The sequence below is a fragment of the Rhinolophus sinicus genome, chromosome 14 (assembly GCF_057876585.1).
Source record: "Rhinolophus sinicus isolate RSI-liver-muscle chromosome 14, RSI-T2T, whole genome shotgun sequence".
Taxonomy (NCBI): domain Eukaryota; kingdom Metazoa; phylum Chordata; class Mammalia; order Chiroptera; family Rhinolophidae; genus Rhinolophus; species Rhinolophus sinicus.
In genome coordinates, this window is record NC_142514.1 from 166,242,449 (window position 1) to 166,269,539 (window position 27,091).

At 35.8% G+C, this 27,091-nt stretch overlaps 1 protein-coding gene across 2 annotated transcripts in view; it reads left to right on the forward strand.

Moving 5' to 3' along the window:
* PDHX (pyruvate dehydrogenase complex component X) overlaps positions 1–13,994 on the forward strand; it is a 61,791-nt gene extending 47,797 nt beyond the window's left edge. For both annotated transcript variants that reach the window (XM_074336201.2, XM_019738597.3), the window contains exons 8-11: positions 1,320–1,378; positions 4,379–4,537; positions 9,431–9,495; positions 13,089–13,994. In XM_074336201.2, the coding sequence (XP_074192302.2) occupies positions 1,320–1,378; positions 4,379–4,537; positions 9,431–9,495; positions 13,089–13,347 (542 nt within the window). In that variant the 3' untranslated portion in view covers positions 13,348–13,994. The remainder of the gene's footprint in view (positions 1–1,319; positions 1,379–4,378; positions 4,538–9,430; positions 9,496–13,088) is intronic.
* Positions 13,995–27,091: the final 13,097 nt, after the last annotated feature.

Sequence of the window (27,091 nt, forward strand, 5' to 3'; positions counted from 1 at the left end):
GTCTGTGATTCCTGCCACATACCATTGACTAGATCTTGATCTTAAAGTCTGTTTCTAGAAGTTCTTGCAATAAAGAATCCATTATAGTCTACGTTTTCCAACGCTTTCATCCCCACTGGGAAAAGCAAAAGTATAAATCAAATTCTCTAGTTATGATCAGCTCTACGGAGAGGGAGGGGACCTCGGCTTTATCTTAAAATCATTATGTGTACTGGAAGATAATTGATTCAAATGGATCCACCATGAAACTAGACAGAGAACCTCATTTTACTCGTAACCCTAGGACCTACGCCAACATTGCTTCATCAGCATTTGCTATATCCTGTTTTGTTAAGTTAAAAAGCAGCTCTGATTTAATGCAGTGGTCTTAAAATTTGTTGTGGTACAACAATCCAATAGTACAAAGAAATTTTTTATCTCCCCCCCCCCATATATATGTTTCCTTAAAGTGACTACATATACGACTGTTCTAATATAACCAGTGTATCATAAAGCATACACAGAATAAGGACATTTGAAAAGGATGACAAAGAAAATGAATCGTCTTGTAAATTTCCTGGTTAAACCTTGTTTCCCCGAAAATAAGACCTAGCCAGGCAATCAGTTCTAATGCATCTTTTGGAGCAAAAATTAATATAAGACCTGGCTTATTTTACTATAAGACCAGGTATAGTATAACATAACATAACACCATACCATACCAGGTCTTATTTTACTATAATATAAGACCAGGTATGATATGACATGATATGATATATGATATGATATGATATGATATGATATGATATAACATAAGACTGGGTCTTACATTAAATTTTGCTTCTAAAGACGCATTAGAGCTGATTGTCCAACTAGGTCTTATTTTTGGGGAAACATGGTACACAACAGAGACCATTTGTCTCTTTAGAGACATGGGACATGGGAGTTGATTCTTTTCTGATTGTGGGTATAATGTATCCTTCAAGTTCTTGTGTATGATATCTGAGCAGTTTAAAATAATGTAATCAAGGCCCAGAAGTAAACTTTTACATTCACGGTTAATATTATTAGGTTGGTGCAAAAGTAATTGCAGTTTTTGCGATTATGTTTAACCTTTTAAACTATAATTACTTTTGCACCAACCTAATATTTATCCCAGGACCTCATATAATGCAAGTTTTTCTAATCAGGGAGTCTTACTGACTAAGCAAACCAACAGAAACCTGTAATGTTTCTCCCGATTTGTCAGTATAGTCCAGAATTTACAATTTTGAAATCTTAATGGTCAATGTTAAAGTTTATTATGAACACTAATTTTAATATGCTTGTTTTCCTTTCAGATGACATTAAAGTATCAGTAAATGATTTTATCATCAAAGCAGCAGCTGTTACCCTTAAAGTAAGTAGCAAACCCCAATCATTTTGGCTTGCAAAGTAGTCTCATGTCTTTGGATTGTATAGTAAATAGAACTCTTATTTTTAAATCACATACATTTCATAATTGTATTGCTAAAAGCATTGTATCATTTAATCTTACTCCCTAAGTTTTACCAATGAATAAACAGATTAAAAAGCCTTAAAACTAATTATAGTAGAATAAAGACCACTTATTCAACAAATACTAATTGTGCTAAATACACTTCTAGGCATTAGAAATATGTTAGTGAACAAAAGCCTACATATTTTCTACTCTCTACATATATTCTAGTTAGGAGAGACAAATGTACATTTGATAATGAAAGTGCTGAGGAGAAAAAGCAGGGTAAGGTGACAGAATAACTAGGGGTGTTATTTTCAAAAAGGAGGGCTTCTCCAGCAAGATGAAAATTGAGACAAGGCCTGCAAACGGAGAAGGAGGGAGCCAGATGGATATCTGCTAGAAGATTGTTCCAGATGGGAACAGCAACCACAAAGGCTGTGAGGAGTGGATTGTGTCACTCACAGACGTGGCGCTGAGGATAAAGTGGGCCTGGAGTGGAACTGGCAAGGGCAGAGGGTAGGAGATGGGAGTCAAAATGTTAAAAAGACGAGGGAGTTGAGTGTGGCCTGAAGTACCCAAGGCCTTGGTGGCCATGGTGAGAACTAGGGATTTGATTAGGAATGAGAAGGAAGTCTTGGGAGGGTGTTGAGCAAAGAACTAATGTGATTCGACTTACACTTAGAAAAAGGAGAGACTGCTATGGTTGTGTGGAGTACAGCTCGTGGAGAGGGAAGGGCTGAAGCAGCGAGCTGTCCTACAGAAGATGACAGTGGTTTGCACTAGAGTGGTAGGAATGATGCTGAGGTGAAGTGGAGCTTTCGGTTACATTTCAAAAGCAGAACCAACAGGATTTGCTGATGGATTGGAGATGGGATGTGAGAGAAAGGACGAACATTTGGGCCCAAAGCAATGGGAGGCATGGAGTTTTCCATGAACTGAGGTTGGGAAAATGGGAGAAGAGTAGGTTTGAGGCACGGAATCTAGAGTTTGGTTTTGAACATACGTATTAAGTTTGAGAAGTCTCATAGTGTCCCAGTGGAGGTGGCAGGAAGACCAGTGAACAGTGCAGGCGTCTGCCTAGAGATGTCAGTCTAACAGCCCAGGCTGGCTGACTTCCTGCTCACATCATTTTCTGTCAGGCCTTCTTTCTATAACTAGGCTACTTTTCTGGATCTCTGCGTAGTAAGTACTCTCTGTAAAGTACATTTATGAGGAATTTTTTTTATGTCTTGAACAATACAGTAATAGAGAATTTTAAAGGCATGCCTTTTGTCTTTTGACCAAATAACATGGCTTTTGTCTTCTGACCAAATAATACTGTGAATTACATTAATGATTTTCTAATTAGGAATTATTCTTGCCCCACTTAAATGAATCTCTAGTGGCCATTAACTGGTTGGTATTTGTTAATATTTCATTTCATAATTTTGTAATTATAATTTAAATTTTATGCTAGCTTTGTCAGGCTTTTTTTTCAATGGCTTCATCAAAATGAATTTGGATACTTTTTTGCTTTCCTTTCTCTGTGCTTATTTCAGTATTATCAAGATTATCATTTCTTGAAGTTTTATAGAATTCACCAGTAAAAATATCTGAGCCTAGTTCTATGAAGAGGAGGAAGCCTTGGCAACTTTCTTATTTTTCCCCCCACAATTATTAAGCTGTTTAATTTTCAGCTTTTTCTCGAGTCAGTCTTTGAAACTTACATATTCCCAGAAAAATCATTCATTTCATTTGTATTCCCAAACTCACTAGCCTAGAGTCATTTAAATTTGTTTCTTACAATTACTTTAATGTTCTCAGTGCCTGAGGATTTTCTGAACTCTGTCTTGCTTTCATTATTGCATATTCATATTCTGACTCCTTATATTGTTTCATTATGTATTTCTTCATTTCCTTGGGTTTATCTCGATTAGAGGTATCTTGTTAGAAAACTTGAATATGTAATTCAGTATAATTATTTTTTATTAATAAAATTTAAGATTATAAATTTTCCTTTGAGTACAACTTAGGCTACGTACCATATGGTTTTGTTACGTAGCTTTCTAATTAAATTTATTTGCCAAATATTCTTCATTTGTGAGGGTTATTCACCTTAGGGGAGTGGTCAGAAGTTAGATAAGTAGTTAGAACCAAATTGTGGATCGCCCTGTTTACATGACATGCAGGAAGACGTGGATCTTACTCTATAGAAAGCAAAGAATTTTTGAGAAGAGAGTTTTGTTTTTTATTTCTATTTTTCAGCATCATTTTCTCTTATGATATTTTGCAACATTATCAGTGTACATTGTTTCCAGGCATTTAGTCATTACATCTGTTTTGTTTTTTTCCATCCTCAGTGTGTATATATAGGATACACATGTGTATATATAGGATATCACATGTAGGATATATCCCATGATTATGAAGCTAGGAAATCTCTCCTAAATAGGGAAGTCATTTGTTAAGGGCCTGTTGATACTTCCCAGGGCTGTGCTAGAAAGTCAGGCTTCCTTCATGCCATAGGAATAAGGGGGATGAATGTCACTGCCCCTCTCCGCTTTCCTCTTCTCCTCAAGGTCATGTTGGTCAAATGTTGTTGAAGCAGGAGGTATAACAAATGTTAAATACTTTCTAGCAATCAAGTGAAACAAAGGGAGCCCTTTTTTTAAACCATAACTTAAAGAGCTCAAAATATGTACCTCATCAGAATTTCCTTGAGCTTGCTTGAAAAAAGATGGTATGTTTAGTTATTCTTCCCAAACATAAAAGACATTTAGCACAGAGATCCAAACCAATTTTTCAAACCGAATTTTTATTTCCTTCTGTCTAGCTGTATTCACTTTCAACATGCATAATAATATTAGTTATTTTTCTGTAACTGCCTTGGTCTAACACTGTTTCTTCAGTAGCGTGTTTTTTTCTATTTCTGTTTTCTAGCAAATGCCAAGTGTTAATGTAAGCTGGGATGGAGAGGGCCCAAAACAACTGCCCTTTATTGACATTTCAGTGGCTGTGGCAACAGATAAAGGTTTAATTACACCGATCATAAAAGATGCTGCTGCCAAGGGTATACAAGAAATTGCTGACTCTGTAAAGGTATGCCTTAAGAAATACTGTTGTTTCAAAATGTTAGTTAAGCATTTACTTTCTGATAATGTCTTGTCGTGATCTGGTTACCCTATGATTAATATAATATACATCTATAAATAATTACCTATCTATATATAATTCCACCGTGCACTTACATGGTGGAGAGTTGGCGAACTAATTGTCTGACCTCGTATATTTATATATACAGGTGTGTGTATATAAGTATGTGTGTATGTTTCCAAGTGATTGTCAGTTGTGTATATGGAGTTTTAAGTTTTTATCCAGGTATAACCCATTTTAAGAACATTTAACCTTCAGAAATTTAGAAATAACATACAGACAATTCAGGGTCACTAGTATTCAAGTTACAGATGAGTGCTGTACTTCCCAAAGTCTAGATGACATTTTAGAATGATTTTAAAGTTAAGGCTTAAACTATACTTCTGTGAAATTGGTAATGGATAGCCCTCACTGTTAACATCATTTTATTCTTAAAAGCTTATTCATTCGTTTCTAGAATTGAGACCACTAAAAGTACTGAGTATTCCAGAAGCAAAAGTACTTTTTTTCCCTCCAGGTTTCTAGAAAAGCAGTTTTGTAGCTCCAGTATGGAGGAATGTGATTTCACCAAAAGTAGCACGTTGAATAGGCAGGAAGACGGCAGTAGGCAGCTTTGATACCCTTCAGCTTTGATGATAATTTCTAAAGGTGTTTTGGGGAAGAAATATCACAAGTCTTGATTGAAGTGTTAGCATTGAAAATTTCAGATTCATTTAGGTATGTGATTCTTTTTCATTTCGCAAGGACCAGTTGTATATACTATAGTGGCAGAACAAGTTATAAGGGGGATAAAAAGTAGAAGGTAAGACTTCTTTGGGGAGCTGACAATATATAAATGTATAGACTTACTTGCCCCAAATAAATAAATGAATGCAAGGAAACCTAGTTTAAAAAGCACACCCTTGGGATCTTAGAGTTAGATGTGACCTTAGTGGAATTGACGTTGTAAAGCCTTTCTTCACCCCTCTTTGAAAAGATTTGTGGAGTGTGTTTTTGTAGATAAAAATGCAACTTTTTCCTAATTGAGAGGTAGCATTAATTTGACCAATTTTAATAGAGGGGGGTTTACTAGGATAGTGTATGCCTTTATTCATGAAGGGTTTTCAGCAACAGTGAGAATACATGTATTTTAGTATTTTTGTGAAGTTCAAAAGAAATTGAATTTAACTGTAGCGTTCCGATTTCCTTATCTTTATACATGTTAAATTTTTTAAATTAACCATTATATGAAGGTTTCTTTGATTTTGACCAATTTACCGATTTTACTACTATAATGAATAGTTCTTAAAGAAGCTTTGTGAGCATTGTCTCTCTTGCATCCGGAAAGAACTGAAGTTGAGGTGCCCTGCAGTGGGAAGGGCAGTCTCAGCCCCGTGGAGTGACCCAGGGCCTCTGGGAGGCCTTGGGCATTTCCTGTAACTCCGGCAGCTCTTAAGGTTTGCTGTGCCCGGGCTGCTCCTGGTCCTACCTGCTTCCCTCTCCGACCCTGCCACCCCTGCCACGCATCTACGACCAGCACTCCACTCTCTTCTTGTGATACACCAGACACTAGGCTAAGCATTTCATATACTGCATTTTGCCGTGTGTAATGCACTCCCGTGTATAAATGAGCACCCACATTTTTGGCCCAATCTTTCAGAAAAAAAACTTTTTAAAATTTTTTAATTCAAATTTTTGTTTACATTTAGGTACTTATTTTTTGTATTATTGAATTTTAGCATTTATTTTTTAACAGATTATGGTACGGAAATTTTAGGTAACTAATTATAAAACTCAAGAACATATACAAGGTACAAGAAATGTTATGTACCGGTAACAAATTAACAATATTTATGCATCACAATCACAGAAGGCCAAGAACTCTTCGTAGTTGATCGTAAGTTCAGCAAAACCGATTATCATATTCCAGGGTATTATTTTGCATACGGATACTGTTACTGATTTCTAGAGTTAAACTTTTAGCTCATAAGCATAAATAAAAGAATTAAAAACATTTATATAGATACGGAATTAGTACTACCCATGTATAATGCACAGCCTTATTTTCCCCCCACAAATTTGGGCAAAATGTGCGTATAATACATGGCAAAAGACTGTAATCCTATTAGCCCAATAGTATAGTTGGAAGCTAAACTTCCCCATTTTAAAATTGAGGAAACTGAGTTGAACTTTTTTAAGAAATTTGCCCAAGAGGATGCATTTAGAAAGCAGTGGAAGTGAGGATTTATTTAAACCCAGGCGTTTTTCACTTCAGATGCCACTTTCTTAGTTCTGTGGCTTCCACAGCTAAAATACCTTTCTGACATTTCCCTGTTTTATTGACTGTGTATGGTTTATACTTTATTTGTTGATCCTTCTGTTCCGTACTGTCTTACATTGACTGTCATGTTCATTGCCATATATCCAATTCTAGAAGACTGCTTGGAAGATAGTAGTTGCTCAATTAAGAAAAAAAAATTTTTTTTCAATAAAATTCTTTACTGAAATTAATTTTCCAAGGAGTTTGTAGGTCCCTGGAAATTTATCTGTGGACCCCAGCTTAAAAACACCTGCACTAAGTATTTACCTCTTGACCCTCAGTAATCCCAAGGATGTCAATGTGTGGTGCTAATGGCATATCTCAGCGAAGTTCAAGTTTGCATTTCTTAAATAAAGTAATATAGTGACAAACCTTACCTCCCACACTATTCTTAATTCTTCATTAATTATAGTAGTTTTAAAAGGCAGGGAAAAGTGTACCGCATTAGTACCCAGTAACTTTTTTGAATGAATTTGTGAGACGTGATATGTTTTAGAAATGTTTGCTAGTCGTCTTGTATTACATCCGTCCAGGTAGATGCGTCAGGTAAAACCTGCTTTGACTTTTAGTTCACATTTCACATTACCAGGAAAGCCCAGTGAGAATTAGGATTTAATCTTCAGAACCAGCGATTCTCCTCAGAATCTATTCTTACTCCAGGCTCTTAGAGTTCACTGATAGGAATATCCTGCTAGTGTATTTAAGGTCTACAAAGGTTTTTTAAAGTGTATCATGTGCGCTTGCAATCAAGTTTTTCAAATGAATATGCTTTTTATTTGTTTTAATGTGGTGGCTCATCAGGATATGTGGAAGTCATCTGCCTTGAAAGAAATGCCTTTCAGAGTCCACATGATATGTGCCTGTTCAAATCATGTGAACAGTTATATTGCTTAAGGCAGGAAAAATGCATTTGTAGATTGATTTCTCTATTTCTGGTACTCTGTGGACTATACAAATCTAAGTTCATCTCTTCATTTTTCATTTTGGATCCAAATAGTTTCTTAAGTAACTATATCCAAATAGTATAAATCTATAGTTGTTTCAGTTGCAGTAAGTCACAGTGATACATTGAGATCATTTTTAGATTTTTAAAGAATGTTTTCTTTTTTAAAATTTAAATAATCTATGGTTTAAAATTAAATAGTTATGAATGGTGGTTGTAATTACACTTAATGTTAGCTATATAATCCAGAATATTAAGTAAGCTATAGATTTATTTCATCTACCCAAATGACAGTAGCTTTATTTTTCCTCTTCTCTTCTCATAAAGTAATTCATTATTAATTTTTCATGTATATAATGATTCAATCTCTATTTTCTCTTTTGAAGAATTGAAAAATAAAGATTAACAGAAGTGTGGTTAATTGCAAGTGCAAATAGATGAAAAATTAATGACAATTCTTTTTTTTCTCTTTTTTTAATTGGGGAATATTGGGGAACAGTGTGTTTCTCCAGGGCCCATCAGCTCCAAGTCATTGTCCTTCAGTCTAGTTGTGGAGGGCACAGCTCAGCTCCAAGTCCAGTCGCCATTTTTTTTTTCAATCTTTAGTTGTAGAGGGCAGAGCCCACCATCCCATGTGGGAATTGAACCGACAACCTTGTTGTTCAGAGCTCGTGCTCTAACCAACTGAGCCATCCAGCCACCCCAGTGACTTTTCTTAAAGTCACTTTCGGGGTGTCATCCGTCTCTCTGAAAGTTTTTAGAAATCAATATTGTCAAGAGTGATATGAAATTACTACATTTTTGTAGCAATGTAAACTGCACTAGCTCATTCAGGAAATGCTTCAACTATAAGATCAAGAATCAAAATAATGTCCATTTCCTAGGACTTAGTAATTCTACTTCTGAGAATAATATGAAATCATTGAAAAGAAACCAATGAACCAAAGTATCACACTGGGGAAATGACTAAGTAAATTCTGGCAGATGCAGTTCTTAGGTTATTAAACAGACATTTAAAAAGTCGTTTATAAAATGACTTAACACAAAAGATGTTTAGAATATTGAAAAGTAAAATATAAAGTTCTGTTTGTTGTTGCTTTTTTTTTTCCACAACTGTCTGAAATTATATATATGTTATGGGTAAAAAAGAGCCAAAAACTGAAAGATGAACACTGATATGTCGGTTGTGGGTTTGTTGTCAGTGCACAATATATTTAAAATACTAGATTGACAAGAATGGCTTCTTCTAATATTTTATCTTACAAGAAAAAATTTATACATAACATAGAAAATACTGAAGCATTCTGCATAGTAATGGTGCACAAGCTAATTCCAATATTTGAAGAATTTTTAAAGGAAAGTGATTTTTCTAGATTTTTGATTCTCATCTTTAGCTTGTTGGGTTATCTGTGCTCTAACTTGTTCATTTTTTTAAATTGTTTTAGAGAAAATTATATATATTTTAAAACATCTTATAAAGTCAAATCAAAGCATATCAGAAATAAGTGTGTACCCTGTATAAATACTTCAAGTGACAAATACCCTTTACTGTGCATACCATAGTATTGGTTGACACATTTGTTTGTATTTTTCTCAGGCTCTATCAAAGAAAGCAAGAGATGGAAAATTGTTACCTGAAGAATACCAAGGAGGATCTTTTAGGTAAAATTTAAACTCTTAATTATCAATAGCATCAACAGATATGAAACTCATAAAGTCCATATTAACTGGTTTTATTTATTTTCTGAAACTTTTTTTTAATTTAAGTTAAATATTACATATTTTATTTAGATAACAGAATATGTGAAAATATATAATCAGGCTTTTGTATCAAAGCTAGTAGGAACCTATTAGGGTTAGTTATTTAACCCATTCAAAGCTTCATAGAATGGCACTCAGAGTCTGAAATTTAAAAAAATATATATAAATACAATAGATTTATAAATCTCAATTTTTTTTCTTGCCATCTGGACCCTTCAGTTGTTACCGGCTCTATTCTTGTTAAAGTGTAACTTACACACAGTCAAGTATACTGCATGTAGCTTGAATGGTTTACAAAGTAAAGAAACCTATGTAACCAACCAAAGCAAGATATACTCTCTTTACCCTTCCTCATCTTCACCCCCTTAAGGATAACCACTGTTCTGAATATGATCACCATAGATTTGTATTGCTAGCTTTCATCTTTATATAAATCCATATTCTTGGTGTCTGACTTCTTTTACTCAACATTGTCTGTGAGATTATCGCTGTGTGAAGCAGCCATTTATCTGTTACAGCAGTGTATTCTGTTCTGTAGTATGCTCTATAAATATGCCAGTATTCATTTTGTTGTTGGGCATTTGTGTTGTTTACAGTTTGGTGCTATTACAAATAATGGTGCTATGAACATTTTCTTAGTGTCTTATGGTGACTATATATACATATTTTTGTTGGGTAGACCCGAAAGTATAATTGCTGGGTTAAACATTTTAGTAGATTCTGCAAACAATTTAACAAAATGGTTATACAAATTTATACTTGCATCAATGGTGTATGAGAATTCCCATTAGTAATGTTAGTTTTTAAATTTTAACAATTCTTAGGGTATGTAGTGGTACTGTTTGTGGTCAGGGAAATGCAAATTAATGATGTTGAAAATTGTTTTCATTTGCCTGTCTGCCATTTGAGTATATGGTAACTCACCAGACCAAGTACCTGTTGAAGTCTTGTGTCTATTTTTAAAAATGATTTGTAGAATTTCTTATTTCCAGATACACAGACTTTTGTAGGATATATATTATTTCAAACACAATTTCTCACTCTGTGTCTTGCCTTTAGAACTTTCTTGATGGTATTTTTTTAATAAACAGAATTTCTGAATTTTAATGAGGTCCTATTTATCAGTATTTTTCCTCATAGTCGGTGCTATTTGTTTTCTGTTAGGAATTATCTCCTGAAGAGTCACAAAGTAATTCACCTATGTTGTCTTCTAGAAGCTTTATAACTTCTCACATGTACATCATAATCCATCTGAAACTAGATTTTTTTTTTATGGTGTAAAGATTAAAGTCAAGATTCTCTTTTTTTCTTATGTGGATATTAATTTGATCCAATGTCATATATTTAAAAAATGATTCCTTCTCCATAGTATCGAGAAGGTGACCGTTTATGTGTTCGGTCTGTTTCTGTGTTCTTTCTTCTTTTCAGTCATGTATTTGTGTATCCTTTTCTCTCCACCACCGAGCTATATAACTTTTGATGTCAGTAATGAAAGTCTGTTTGTTTTGTTCACCCTCGAGATTGTCTTTCCTGGCTTTGTATATTTCCAAAGAAATCTTAGAAATTTTTCTTACCCACACATACATACATACACACCTTTCTGGGATTTTGATTGGGATTGCATTGAATCTTTTGATGAGTTTAAGGAGAATTGATCTTTGCAGCATTGAGTCTTTTAGTCAGGGAACATGGTATAAACCATTTATTCAGTTCTTTGATTTCTTTCAGTTATGTCTTAAAATTTTTTATATAGTGGCCTTACATAGGTTTCATTAGATTTCTTCCTTGATATCTTTTGATACTATTGTAAATGGTATTGTTCTTCAATTTTATTTTATAATTACAGCGACTTGTATATAAATATAAAATGAATTTTTATATTGACCTTTTGTCTAGTGACTTAGCTAAATTTACTTACTAATCTGACTGGTTTATCTGTAGTCTTTGTTTTAACATTTTTTATTAGTTTCAGGTGCACAAAACAATGTAATAGTTAGACATTTATCATTTATATCCCTCACACAGTGATAGCTCCCCTACCCCCATCCACTACCCCTCTGACGTCTCACACAGCCGTTACATTTCCACTGTCTCTATTCCTAATGTTGTACTCTGCTTCTTGTAAATATAGATATATATATATAATTGTAGGTGACATTCATTATTGTTCAGCTTCAGCTTCAAGTGTATAGTGCAGTGATCAGGCGTCTACATCATCCCTGAGGTGGTCTCCCAAATGGGACAAGTGTCCTCCCTACAAAATCTTTATAACATTATTGATTACATTCCCCAAATTGACTTTCGTATCCCCGTGGCAATTTTGTGGTTACCGATTGTGCTTTCTAATCCCCTCACCTTGCCCCTTATTCCCACCCCCCCCCATCTAGCAACCCTCAGTTTTTCCTCTATGTCTCTGAGACTGTTTCTGATTAGTTCATTCTTTTCTTTAGATTCCGCATATAAGTGAGATCATATGATATTTGTCTTTCTCTGTATAACTTATTTCACTTAGCATAATGTTCTCTAGGTTCATCCGTATTGTTGCAAATGGTAAGATTTCATTCTTTATGGCTGTGTAAAACTCCACTGTATAAATGTACCACAGTTTCTTAATCCAGTCGTCTACCGATGGGCATTTTGGTTGTTTCCATGTCTTGGCTATTGTGTATCTGATAAGGGATTAATATCCCCAATTTTTAAAAAGCTCACTCAACTCAACTCCAAAAAACAAACAACCCAATTAAAAAGTGGGCAGAGGACATGAAGAGACATTTTTCTAAGGAGGACATAGGACATACAGATGGCAGACACAAATGAAAAAATGCTCAACCTTACTAACCATTAGGGAAATGCAAATAAAAACCACAATGAGATACCACCTCACCCCAGTCAAAATGGCTATCATCAATAAATCAACAAACAACAAGTGCTGGAGAGGATGTGGAGAAAAGGGAACCCTTGTGCACTGTTGGTGGGATTGCAGATTGGTGCAGCCACTATGGAAAATAGTATGGAGGTATCTCAAAAATCTGAAAATGGAACTACCTTATGTATGACCCAGCAATTCCACTCCTAGGTATCTATCTGGAGAAATCCAAAACTAATTTGAAAAAATGTATGCACCCCTATGTTTATTGCAGCACTATACACAATATCTGTAGAGTCTTAGATTTTCTGTGTATACAATCAATTCATCTGTGAATAATGACAGTTTTAATTTTTTTCAGTCCTTTCTCCTTACATTTCTTTTTCTTGCTGCATGCCACTGCCTAGGACTTATGGTTCAATGCTGAATAGATGTTTATATTAGATATAATATTTGTATGTGCTTCAGTATTTGTTTTTTGATACTATTGTCAATAATGCTGTTTGTTTTTTATCTTTGACTTGATATAAGATCTGTAACACAATTTTTTAGTAAAGAAAAAAATGTATGCTTGGGGAAAGGGTTCTTTGAGGACATGCCGCCTTCAGAGCTCTTTGTTTCCCCCTAGTATTTCCAACCTGGGGATGTTTGGCATCGATGAATTTACTGCAGTGATCAACCCTCCTCAGGCCTGCATTTTGGCTGTTGGGAGATTCCGACCTGTGCTGAAGCTCACTCAGGATGAAGAAGGAAATGACAAACTCCAGCAGCACCAGCTCATCACGGTCACGATGTCCAGTGACGGCCGAGTGGTAGATGACGAATTAGCCACCAGGTTTCTTGAAAGTTTTAAAGCAAACCTAGAGAATCCTATTCTACTTGCCTAGCCCTCAAAGATAAAGCCATTACCCACAAACATAAACTATACGGAAAAACAATTATGTATTTAAGTGTGAAGTGTATGAAATGTTTATTTATTTAAGGTGAAAAAGAGTTGGACCTGAGTTGTCTGCATTTTCAGTTTGGGTTTAATGTTGTAGGAATAAATGATAACAAACTGTTACTGATGAAAGAGAACATTTAGTTAGATCCATTTTTAATATCTGGTGCTGTGCAAAGGCGGTGTTAAACTAGATGTAAATTAAATTATGTTTTTGACTCCTTGCAACATTTTAGAGTATTTGAAAATGTATGATAAATTGTAAACTCAAAAAAATTGTTAACATTTCTACTTAATTGTATTGAAATTTGGAGTAGTCTTCAAAGAGATGCCCATTAATTTAGTAGTGGGACCTCACTTTGACAAGCACTGCTCTAGATATACTTGAACAATTTAATATGTACAGAAGTTTATTCTGGATAATGGTAAATAAATAAGAATCACATTGTATTAGGGGTTGTGGCAACATTATTGAACTTTTTATGTATATATAGCCATATGTTTTAGAGTGCTTTCTATAATATCAGTCTTATTTTTTACTACTGTAACACTGTGAACTTCTAAAGAGAAAGAATAAAAATAATCAAAACTGGAGAGAGAGAGAGACCAAAATATTTGTTTGTTTCAATGATAAACTATAGTTTAAATATCTAAACCCTCAGAAATAACTGCTCGCCTTCGTACTAAGTTGGAATATATTAAATTATGCTATTTCCTACCAACATTTAAGTTAGTGTTGATTTAAACACAAAATGTTTCAAGTTTGTATTGTGCAATAAGATGTGAGAAAATACAAAAATTCCTATTGTGTTTTAAGTGTTTCAGACACAGATGTTTAGGGAAAACTTGAAGTAGATTAGTAATTTCCTTGGAACACCTTGAAAGGGACTCCAGAGAAGGAAGGAAGGAATTTAAAATTAATATGGCATTGGGAAAATAACAGATAAGGAATGTAAAACTTTGGAAAGAGAGTAGAAGAGAAGGCTTATGAAGCAGGTGAGAACTATCCTTTAGTGAAATTTTCACTAATTATTGTAAAGGTTAGAAGAGCTTATTTCTCTCTTTTAACAACTCTGCTACAACTGGCAAGATAGCTGTACCGAAATTGGATGGTAATTTAATTAACCCGTCACAGAAAGGCTCCTGTTAGTATCTGCTGGCATGAATCACCAGAAGAAAGACTGCATGGTACAGGTTGTATGCTGTGATTTGACTGGACTGCTTATCCTCTAAGAAAAGAGCCTTCTAAAATAGAGCTCCTATCAATCGTTAGGAAAATGCTTAATTCCAATCATTCAGTTTTAACAAGCTGTTTTTTAAAAATAGTCTTCAAAACTTTTGTCATATTAACAGTTGTACTGAAAGTGATAACCAAATGCCTCTTTCAAAACAACTTTTCTAAGTTACATTATTTGCAGTCAGTTTTAACTGAAATTGTTTTTTCCCCTAATTTGTGTATGTGAGGGGTAGAGCATGAGCCAGCCATAAATAGCCCTTGCCTTGGAGCTCTTTTTTCCATGGCCCGAGCTGCATAAACCATAATGCATCTGTTTCCCTGTAGGCGAACGGGTGTTGACCCCACCCCAGGGTGCCATACAGCGTTGTGAACTGCCCAGGAGAAATGCTGTATAAACTGAAGACATTTTAGAGCTTCATGGTCATCACAACCAGGCTTTTCATATAATAGTTGTTTCTCATAGTTGGACTTGTCATGGTGTGACTTCTCAGCTGTGGGTACACGTGCTCATTCTTGCTGACTACAAGTGTTTTCTCTAGTATCTCTGTTCTGCTTAGGTTTATGTAAGGAAATTGTCATTTCATTTCTCAAAAGAATTGTATTGCACTGTGAGGTCAAAGACTAACACCGATTTGGGAAAGAAGTATGGTATCCTTGGTTTGCATCATTATAGAGAGTGCGCTGTGTGCTGCATGAGCCGGCTCTGTATGTATGTGTATATATATGTATATATAGATATTTGTAGTACTGATAGGTATCACACTGAGAGGATGTAATAATAAAATTTTATATCTGGCCATCTTTTTCCTCATTTAAACAGGGAAAATGACTGTAATATTGGGAAGAGACTTCTATGGAAAAGGTAATGCCCATTCCAGTTAACACTTAGGCATGAAAATGACAATGAACATTAGAATTTATAAGTCACAGTGGCCGTGGTTGTCCCTGATTGCAACTTTTAGTTAACATTGACAGGTACAGTTTGTTTGCTCACTGTTTTGTAGCAGATGAAAATCATCAGTATACTGCTGGTCAGACGCCTTTGTTTGGAACATTACTAAGAAATTTATGTATACTGGTATTAGTACTTTATATATAGTGTCAGATGGAACTTATATTTTCTTTTTTGCATTTTGGATGTAATTTAAGACTATGTTGTATAGGCCAGCCATTTGGGCATTATGCTACAAGTAAACCTAGTTTCCTAACCTTTTGTTGAAAGGTAGGTGGTGCTGTGAGTTAATATACTATATGCTGAGTGTGGGAGAAAAATAAAAATGGCATTTAAATCTTCGTTTTCAAGGAAATCTGTCCTTATTGCACATTGCATGATGATGGATTTTGTCTCATGTGAAGTGAATGAATGAATGAACCAGTGTCTGGCATGTAAGAATTAACCATTAATTTAAATGTGACATTATTAACGGGAAACTCTGTTTGGTCTCTGAAGAACGAAGTAACAATGCAGAATTACTTTCAGACTAGTCTGGCCACACTCTGCAAAGTCGGTTAAAAAGGAACCAGCTAGAAACTTCTGCTATAATGAAAGCATGAGTTGTTTAGATTCTGCACTTGTTCAAGTGGCTGTAAAGAAAGGAGAACATGAAGAATATTGGACATGTTAGTTTGCTGTGGTGTATTGTGAACTTATGGGGCGGGTCTGTGCAGCAGCAGTGATGCAGTTTACCAGCCCCAAACACGGGGGCCCCCTGGTCCCGTCACCAGTATACAGAAGGTTAAGGTTCTGATAAGTTATATACAGCAAATGGTGTATTTCAGGAGACATTCAACCTTTTTATAAATGGAAGAAGCAATAGTCTGCCAATGATATTATTTTAAATAGTTTTGTGGATTTAAAAATTTTATTTTCTAGTGTCTCTATTGGTTTAAAGAGATGGGGACAGATAGGATTGGTGGGAACGTATGATTTGTCTAGACTTGTAATACTGAAGACATCATTTAATTGAAATGATAAGGTATAAAGATGTACTTTGAAAAATTATGATTTGCCTCAGTTAATGGCTACCCTATTTCTTTGATCATATAAAATTTACTTTCACATTTTATCACTTGTTTATATTTTTTGCAACAAAGCCAAGCAGCCTTCCTAGCAAAGTAGCTATTTTTTTAACCTCTACTTTATATGCTACGTACAACTAAGGGAACCTTGGGCCTTTATTAAAACAGAAATTATTAGCAAAATCATTAATTAGTCAGGATTTTCCTTTATTCATACCTAAAATAATTTATTTTTCTGAAATTTATTAGTTTATGAAATTCTTTATTGGTCTTATTACTATAAAGTAGGTCTGTTAAAAAATAAGGCTATTGTGATCAAATTAAATATTATTCATAGCACTTTATAAAACATAATGTATTATATAAATCTAAGATGTTAAATTTTCATCACATAAATTGCACTTATTCTACACTTTTTATCAGTGGCTCATCAAATGTCTGACAGGGAATGGCATTTATCAGGAAGCTTATAGGATGTTACTTAAGGAACTACCATCCTTCCCAGTGAACTACTGGCCTTTAGCACATACTTTGTTTCTCAAGTTTGCATACTGACATCAACAGTATTTTAAGCCTTTAGTATTTTAATTTCAATTTTATCTGTAAATTACCGCACTCTCAGTAAAAACCTTATTTCTGTGCTTCAGTATTCTCTTAACCTATAAAATGAGGAAACAGTAGGAAAAATTAATCACAGTGGTGTTTGCTTATCTTGTTTAACCTCAATTCTATAAAGTAGGTATGCCCTACTTTATAATCATCATTGCAGGCAGGATAAGGAAACTCAGAGATTATGTAATGTGGTCAAAAGCACACAGCTCCAAAGTCCCAGTCCTGGGATTTGAACCGTGGAGGTCTGTGCAGCGCCAAAATTCGAGCTCACTATTTTGTAGATTACAGCTTTCTAAATTGTGTTGCTGCTGCTGAGATAATTCTTGTTAACAGGTAACATTTTCCACTTGCAATAACTGCAGGGCCTATTCTTCGGTAATGACTCTAATGTGTTTCCTACTTGCTGACCACTCTTAATTCCTATGTTCTCTGTAGTGGATTTCTTTGTGTCTTTATGGTACTTGTGCAGAAAGTGCTGAGGGATTTTTGTTTTCATTAAGTACAACTATTAACCTGAAATGCTGAGGTAAAATGTTATAACTTCTATCTCTGAATGGAAGGCTTAGAAAAATACAAATTTAAAAACTTAAGGACTTAGTTCCTCTAAGGGGTAAAAAGATGATGTAGAACATATTACTTTCAATAAATATCTGCATCTGGTCCAGATGCAGAATCAAAAGCAGTTACCGCAGTTTTTATTTTGGAGGCTTTCGGCTTCTGTACTAACAGCTGTATCAGTGAGGGTCCACTCTTGTATATTGATAACCCTATCAGTCAGGGTCCAATGCTTGCAGCCCACTGGATGGCAGAGACGTTCATTGCGTTGCCCAGGCCTGATCTGTGTGCGGTCATCAGGGAAATATGAAGCCACCCTCCAGGGTACAGGTCAGACTCAGTTGCTGGGCTGGTGCATTTAGGGCGATCAGGATGCCACTACGGGTGGAAAGCACTTGGGGTCTATGTTGGGAGGGCCGTGGGGAGGTGGTCACCAGGCCACACTGGGGCTGCCATTCTGGGAACATGGCAGGGGCAGAGCACCACTGATGTGCACACCTGCTGACCTGCCATGCAGCAGCCGGAACTAGCAATGTCCCTCAGGCGCCGTCTGTTGAGAAAACATTGTGCTTGGTGTAAAGGAGAAATGCTTCAAAGAATCACTGGTTAATTTGGAAAAGGTATTGAAGGCTACACCTGCATCTGAGAGACAATATATTTGTAACTGGCGCAACTGCCCAGCCAGAGGCTGGGAAGTAAAATGTGATCTCATAACCTGGAATAACGCCCCATAAGACTCCTTATAAGGAGTCAGGGTGCCACTATGTAGGGATAGCCGTCTATATTAGACCTACTTTGTGGGTAGAAATCTACCGAGGGTAGAGGTGATACTGAAAACAATGTCACTTTATTTCAAATAAATTCCCCTCTTTTCTAGGTGAGACATTTGTTAAAGTGTGAAACCAAAGAAAGTGTTGAAATACATTATTCATTCACCAATGGTGATTCACCAGTGGTGAGCATCTGTGTGTGCATGGGCACTGAGGATTCATAGCTAACAGCCCTTAATCTTCAATCAACTTAAACTGGTAAAATAAATCAATTGTTTAGATTATCATTTGGGAAATTCTCTACAGAACTTCTGTTTTCTAGGTGGATATTTCAATACAATTTTTCTTGTTATATAATTATGTAGTTCCCATTAAGTAGATGCAGATCTCTCTCTCTCTCTCCATATATATATATATATATATATACATATATATATGTATATATGTATATATATGTATATGTATATATATAAAAATATATATGTGTGTATATATATATATTTATATATATGCTAACCATGAAAATATTATAATACAATAATAATAGGTACCTTACTGGGTCCCAGATATTCTGAAAGTTTTATATGTATTGTTAACTCATTAAGCCTTCACCACAACGCCATCAAGTAGTTATCAGTATTTCACAAAAGATACGTTAGGTAACTTGCCTAAGATTACACAGCTGGCAGTGACAGGATTCAAGGCTGGTGGTCTGGCCCCAGAGCCTCACAAGACATTGCTCTTTTAAAGGCATCAATTTATTAGGAAATTCTGGAATTTACACATTAAAAAGACATGAGTGGGGGAAATGCCTCTCTATTGACGTAGTGAAAACAGCTTGTTGAACTCAGTAGTGCCTCTGAAATAGAAGTCTGTAGCTAAAGCCACAGTAATCTAACATTTAGTGTCCTCTAGATTTTAGTATGAATGAATGATTTTAACCTTTAACCTTCTGATCCATGAAGGGGTGGTAGCTGGTGTGGATTAAGAACATCTAAATGTTTTTATTTAGAGGGCAAGTTATTGGGTGATGACCAGAGAGTTCTTTACTTTTGCTCTGGGATAACAAGGTATGGAAAATGAAATGCCTGATAATGTTTCTTTTAAGTTAATAAAAGTCATTGTGGTTGAAAGTACATGTTCTTTCTATGCAGATAGCAGAGCTTGGTAAGTAGAACTACCTGCTTGATTTTCCCCAGATTGTAAATTTCTTGAATATGTTTTGTTTGAAATATATCACTTCTCCACCCCTCATTTTTACTATCACCAACACAATTATGAATTTATAAAATACAGCACAAGGCTCATACCTTGTAGGATGCCAGACTGGGTTTCTCCCACTCTCCCCTTTTGCAGTCCCCTAAATGTGTCAGTCTGACCTTCACCACCCACATTCTTTTTTTAAGGGCCTGAGGAATCATGTTGGAGCAATTCTGTGCCTCTGTTTCAAAATTGATACCGATTAAGAAAAAGTGTTACCATTTGTCAAGACGAGCCCATAACGTGCTTTCTGTAAGATGTTCTGAGGCCAGTTTCCCTTTTGTGGTGAACATTTTATGATGGTTGCCTTGACTCCTCTCTCATTTGGAGGTCAGAGAAGTCTCTGTGCATTTACGTTTGCAACATTATAAATAAGACATCAAAACAGCTTACCTGACAATGCCTCCTTTTCTCGTCTGCATCAATTGTGCTTTTTCATTAATGAAAAATTGCACTCTCTTTAATTGGAGGATAACTGTTTAGCAAAGGTTTCTACTTCATGGTACTCAGATCCTAATAACAGCTATTTGGTGGGCTTTTGCTGCTTCTGTTTTCTAAGAGAAAAATCATGAAGGAGTAGGTGCGAGGTGGGGGGAGTAGATAAATTGTAGCAAATGGAAAAATCCTTAGATTATTGAATAGCTGCATGAACAAGACAGGAGTAACATGAGCAGTCAGAAACCTGATTTGATCAGAGACAGGTCTGACCTCTGTTTTAAGAAAACTAGTTTCGTTGTAATTTTTTTTCAGTACTGAAGGAAACTCCGTTAGTGGTTAGTGTTGGCTATTGACATTGGCCTCAAGTTACCAAACAACAAGTCTACCAAGTAACAGAATTTAAAAATTTCTGTACATCTTGGTTTGGTAACTTTTGTTTCACCTTTAGAAAGACATTCTACAATCACAAGCAATTACAATTTAAAGATAAATGTGTAAGAACCCCTGATGTTCATGTACACGTTCTGCTTGGTGGTCCTTTGTTATGTATCCCAGACATGTTCCAAAGTTGACAAGATTCAGCTTTGTTGCCTACTTTGATGCCTCTGCCCACCCCCTCTGCTCCCAAGGAGCCATGTGTGTGGTGGATTCAAGGGGAGGACACTGATTAGGTTATGGTGCCAAGACTGCCATCTAGTAGGATTCTCGCATTTTTACCACATGGCAGGTGTCATCAAATCAGCCTAAAGCTTTCTTCTTGGAGGGCAGCCTCCTTAGGAAGGGCTGAGTTAGACAGATTAAGTTATCTGCCTTGAGTCTTTAGGAAAATCTATTTTCCTTTTGGTTTGTGTTCTTGTACAAGTCTTTGTAACATTCTTCACAGGGGAATGGTAAACTGAAGAACTGGGATAAGGGTGTGGACCTCTCTATAGGATAGAAGAAGCCAGGGAGGCTGTTCGACCTGTTTTGTTCTTCGTTGAGACAGTGGGGTGCTGGTAAGTGTTTAACAACCAGCTCTCTGAGAAAGACATGTCTTTGCATATATAATCAAATGTAAGTCCATTAGAAAGTTTACTGACATACAAATAATAAAATATTCAATTCATAAGTTTAATAAAATATACAATATTAAATGTAACGTGTAATGCAGTAATAATTCAATAAAATATACAATTCACAAATAATAATAGAACATACAATACTCTATTGTAAATTTTATTTATAGCTCACTGATTCTTACAGAATGCATTCATTGATTTTATGGAACTCGTGTCTGTAGCCAAACTATTATTGATGAATAAGTTTGGTTCCGAATGTTGGTTGATATTTTTCTTTACATGAAAGAGTAAGATGAAAGTTAGAACAACAAAGACGTGTTGAAATTTTACTTGTCAGTGAAGAGAATAATGTCTTTACTGAAATCAGGCAATTTTCAAATACTGGAAGAAGAATTCCTCAAATACTGTGCTATTCACAATATACCAGCTACAGACATGACATTTTTTAAAAAAAGTGTATTGGGGTGACAATTGTTAGTAAAATTACATAGATTTCAGGTGTACAATTCTGTATTACATCATCTATAAATCCCATTGTGTGTTCACCACCCAGAGTCAGTTCTCCTTCCATCACCATATATTTGTTCCCCCTTACCCTCATCTCCCACCCCCCCACCCCCCTTACCCTCTGGTAACCACTAAACTATTGTCTGTGTCTATATTTTGTTTCTCATTTGTGTGTCTTGTTCTTTTGTTGTTTTGGTTTATATACCACATATCAGTGAAATCATATGGTTCTCTGCTTTTTCTGTCTGACTTATTTCGCTTAGCATTATACTCAAGATCCATCCATGTTGTCACAAATGGTCCTATTTCATCTTTTCTTACTGCTGAATAGTGTATTCCATTGTGTATATATACCACAACTTCTTTATCTATTCATCTATCGAAGGACATTTTGGTTGTTTCTGTGTCTTGGCCACTGTAAATAAAGCTGCAATGAACATTGGAGCACACGTGTCTTTATGTATAAATGTTTTCAGATTTTCTGGGTAGATACCCAGGAGAGGGATTGCTGGGACATATGGTAATTCTATTCGTAATTTTTTGAGGAACCTCCACACTGCCTTCCATAAGGGCTGCACCAGTCTGCATTCCCACCAACAGTTTATGAGGGTTCCTTTTTCTCCACAGCCTCTCCAACACTTGTTACTATTTGTCTTGTTGATGATAGCCATTCAGACTGTGGTGAGGTGATATCTCATTGTGGTTTTGATTTGCATTTCTCTGATGATTAGTGATGTTGAGCATTTTTTCATGTATCTATTTGCCATTTGTATGTCCTCTTTGGAGAAATGTCTCTTCAGGTCGTCTGCCCATTTTTCAATTGGGTTGTTTGTTTTTTTGTTGTTGAGTTGCATGAGTTCCTTGTATACTTTGGATTTTAGCCCTTTATTCGAGTCACTGTTTGCAAAAATCTTCTTCCATTCAGTTGTGTTTTTCAGTTTTGTTTTGTTTTAATTAAGAACTTTTTTTTTTTTAAGGTTTTATTGGGGAACAGTGTGTACTTCCAGGATTTTTTCCAAGTCAAGTTGTAGTCCTTTCAATCTTAGTTGTGGAGGGCATACCTCAGCTCTAGGTCCAGTTGTGTGTTGTTAGTTGCAGGAAGTGTAGCCCACCATCCCTTGCAAGAGTCGAACCAGCAACTTTGTGGTTGAGAGCCCACAGACATGACATATTTTTAAGTTTAATCTGCATTATTGACATTTGTCCATCACTTTCCTTACATTTTTTTACTATTACAGTTAACATTCAATATTATATTAGTTTCAGATGTGCAGGATTAGACATTTATGTAACTTACAAAGTGGCATCCCCAGTAAGTCCCATACCCATCTGACACCATACATAGTTATTACAGTATTATTAACTATATTCCCTATGCTGCACTTTACATATTTGTGACTTTTGTAACTGCCAATTTGTATTTCTTAATCCCTTCATCTTTTTTATCCAGCCACCCAACACCCCTCCCATTTGGCAATTATAAATTTGTTCTCTGTGTCTCTGAGCCTGTTTGTTTGTTTTTAGGTTCTACTTATAAATGAGGTCATATGGTATTTGTCTTTCTCTCTCTGACTTATTCCACTTAGTATAATACCCTTTAGGTCCATCCATGTTGTCATAAATGATAAGATTTCATTCTTTTTTATGGACAAGTAATAATTCCATTGTATATACGAGGTGTGATCATAAAATACGGTGAATGTTTAAGAAAATTGTATTCTAGTACAAGACACATTGCCATTAATTCCCCTCAAAATACTCCCCCTCACTTTGAACACACTTATCCCATTGTTCTTGCCACTTTCTGAAGCAGTTCTGGAAGTCCTCTTTCCTGAGTGTCTTTAGTTGTGCTGTCATGGCTGCCTTAATGTCCTGAATGGATTCAAAATGTTTACCTTCATGGTCATTTTGACTTTAGGAAAGAGCGAGAAGTCACTCAGTGCTAGATCCAGTGAATAAGGTGGATGAGGACACACCGCAATGTTTATTTGACAGAAATTTCCATACCAGAAGTAATGTGTGACACAGAGCCCTTCCATTGTGATAAAAAAATACGATGAATGCTGCTGCCGAGTGCCATCCAGCGGAAAGGCAGGGATCTTCAATACGGGAAGCAGCACATCGAACCTTAGCAACTGTGTGTGACAAGTTTCAACTTGTTCAGTGCAGTCAGTCAGGTGTGAGCTACGGTTGACAGAAGGTGTTTTTTAAAGTGTGCTGTAAATCATCCTCCATCATGACAACGCACCGTGTCACACATCATTCTGGTGTATGGCAGTTTCTGTCCAATAAAAGTACAATGGTGTGTCCTCATCCACCTTATTCACCGGATCTGGCACTGTGTGACTTCTGGCTTTTCCCAAACTCAAAATGATTCCAGACTTTGAGGCAGCCACAACAGCGCAACTAAAGACATGAAAGAGGACTTCCAGAACTGCTTTAGAAAGTAGCGAGAATGATGGGATAAGTGTGTTCAAAACGTGGGGCAGTATTTTGAGGGGAATTAATGGCAATGTGTCTTTTATTGTAATGATTTTTTTTATTTAAACATTCACTGTATTGTTTGATCATACCTCATATGTACCGCATCTTCTTTAACCATTCATCTTCTGATTGGGCATTTAGTCCATTTACATTTAAAGTAATTATTGTTAGATATACATTAGGTTGGTGCAAAAGTAACTGGGGTTATTGCAATTATTTTTAACCTTTTAAACCGCAATTACTTTTGTGCCAACCTAATAGTTATTGCCATTTTATTAATTGTTTTCTGATTGTTTTTGTAGTTTTCTGTCCCTTTCTTGTTCTGTTTCTTTTTTCTCTTGTATGTTGACTTTCTGTAGTGTTGTATTTGGATTCCTTTTTTTTTTTTCTTGTAGATTTTTGGTTTGTAGTTACCATGTGCTCCATATATACCAACCTATGTTTATAGCATTCGATTTTAAGTTGATGGTCCCTTAAGTCTGAACATGTATTAGAATCATTACCTCTTTTTAACTCAACCCCTCCACACTTACGTTTTTGTCATTATTTTTTACTTCTTGGGTGTGTGTGTGTATTTGTGTATATCCTTTAGTTTACTGTTGTAATTATACATGATCTTTCTACTTTTGCCTTTTAACCTTTGTGCCTGCTCAGTTGTTGTTGATTCACTGCTTTTATTGTGTTTGCCTTTTGTCAGTGAGAATTTTTTTTTCTTTGTGATATTTTTCTTATTCATGTTTTTTTCCTTTTTCTTCTCAAAGAAGTTCCTTTAACATTTCTTGTAATACTGGTTTGGTGGTGGTGAACTCCTTCAGCTCTTTGTTGTTGGGAAGCTCTTAATCTGCCCTTCGAGTCTAAATGATAGCCTTACTGGGTAGAGTAATCTTGGTTATAGGCCGTTGTTGCTTTCCATCACTTTGACTATTTCATGCCACTCCCTTCTGGCCTGCAAAGTTTCTGTTGAAAAATCAGCTGACAGTCTTATGGGAGCTCCCTTGTAGGTAACTGCATTTTCCCCTCACTTTCTTAAGTCCAGATACTAAGAAATCAACAGTAAATCAAGCCCTGGTTTTTAGCAGTTCCTGATTTCCATGGTATAAATGCTCTGATCTCAAGTTACCAATGCGATGTTACTGAATGCAGAGTTGGGAAGATGCGCAGCCATGTACCAATACATAGCATTTACCACCATTACATAACAATAAATGTACATAACCCTAAGAACATAGGTAGTAGTGAAATGTTGTAAATGAGTAACAAGTGATGAGTTTTAGGTATTTTTGTTTTTAATGTAATTTATTTACTAAGATTATATAATTTAACTTTTAGTAAGGGCTTGCAAAACTTAACATTTGGCTCTCACGAGCTGGTACAAACTAGCTTTAGCACTTCTCTTAGTGCTGGTCTTATGCCTTCCATCTCAGGTCAGAGGTTCTCTAATGGTAATAATGGGGGCAGGAAGAGACATAAGCCAATATACCATACTTGTTTAAATACGGAATCCAGGGCTCCGCCCCTGGAGATAAGTCAGGTGAGACTTGGAATTATAGATCAAAACAAAACCAGACCTCTCCAGGTGATTGTGATGTGTGACTAGATTTAGAAGCTATATTCCTCTGGCAAGAGTGCTAGTAGTCCAAGCCAGCTCTCTAGGATCCACTGGATTTGAGGCAGGAATCCTGTTAAAAATATGTCTTTCTTTGTCTGGCCTTGTTCTCTGCTCATTGGTTGTATCCCTTTGGAACCTCAAGGGGGAGAGGGTGGAATGGGGCTGAGGAGAAAGTTCCCATGTTTGAGATCCTGGGATTTGGCCACTATTTCTACCACTGTTAACATAACAGTATCTTGGCTAGCACCACTACTATCCTGTGGAAGTAGAAATCAACCCAATTTCTCAGTTCCTAACCAGAAATTAGACTCTTAGAGACCACTGAAAAAGCAGAACTGGATACGAAAGGCTGTGGGCTAGTTAGCTGGAACCATGAGATCTTTTGCCTGGCTTCACTACTGATTCACAGGGAAGTTTTCTATTCAGTAGCCCACATTTTCAAATATCATTGCTTATTTAGTAAAGCTTAACAGCAAAGCATAATTGGTTCTTGGGTTGGTTTGGAGCTTAGTCCACAAATGAAAAGGAATGGTGGCCTCCATCATTTTTTGAAATTCATTCATGAAAACCTGAAATTAGAACACGTGAAGTGGAAAGATATTTTTTCAGAAGGGCTTTTGCTTTATGAAAATAGCCACAGAAAGCTACCTAGAAAATGCCCTTTGGATCGTTTAAAATGGTGCTTACAAAAAACTTCATTTATGTATATGTTTGTCACAATACACGGATGACATTAAACATATTGAACCTACATCCATTGTACAGTATCCAGAACCTGGCTTCTTATATCTGTGAAATAGGAAATGTGACCCAAATGGGGGGCATTGGGGGTTACATACTAGCATAAGGGTATGTTTGAGAACAGTAGCGACACAAAAACCTTTTTCTTTGCTAGGCTGAGAGTCACTGCAGGCAACGTGACTGAGCCAGCAATTTTGAAACTGCTTTTGTCTCTGTAACATATCCTGGGCAGTGAAATTGCTAATGAAAATTGAGGAACTTTGCCTTGAGTGAAAGTTTAAATTTTTATATTATTAAATTGATTGGGGTGACATTGGTTAGTAAAATAATATAGTTGTTTTAAGTGCACATTTCTATAATACATCACCATATAGGTGATGTCCTTTTCCCTCTTCTATCAC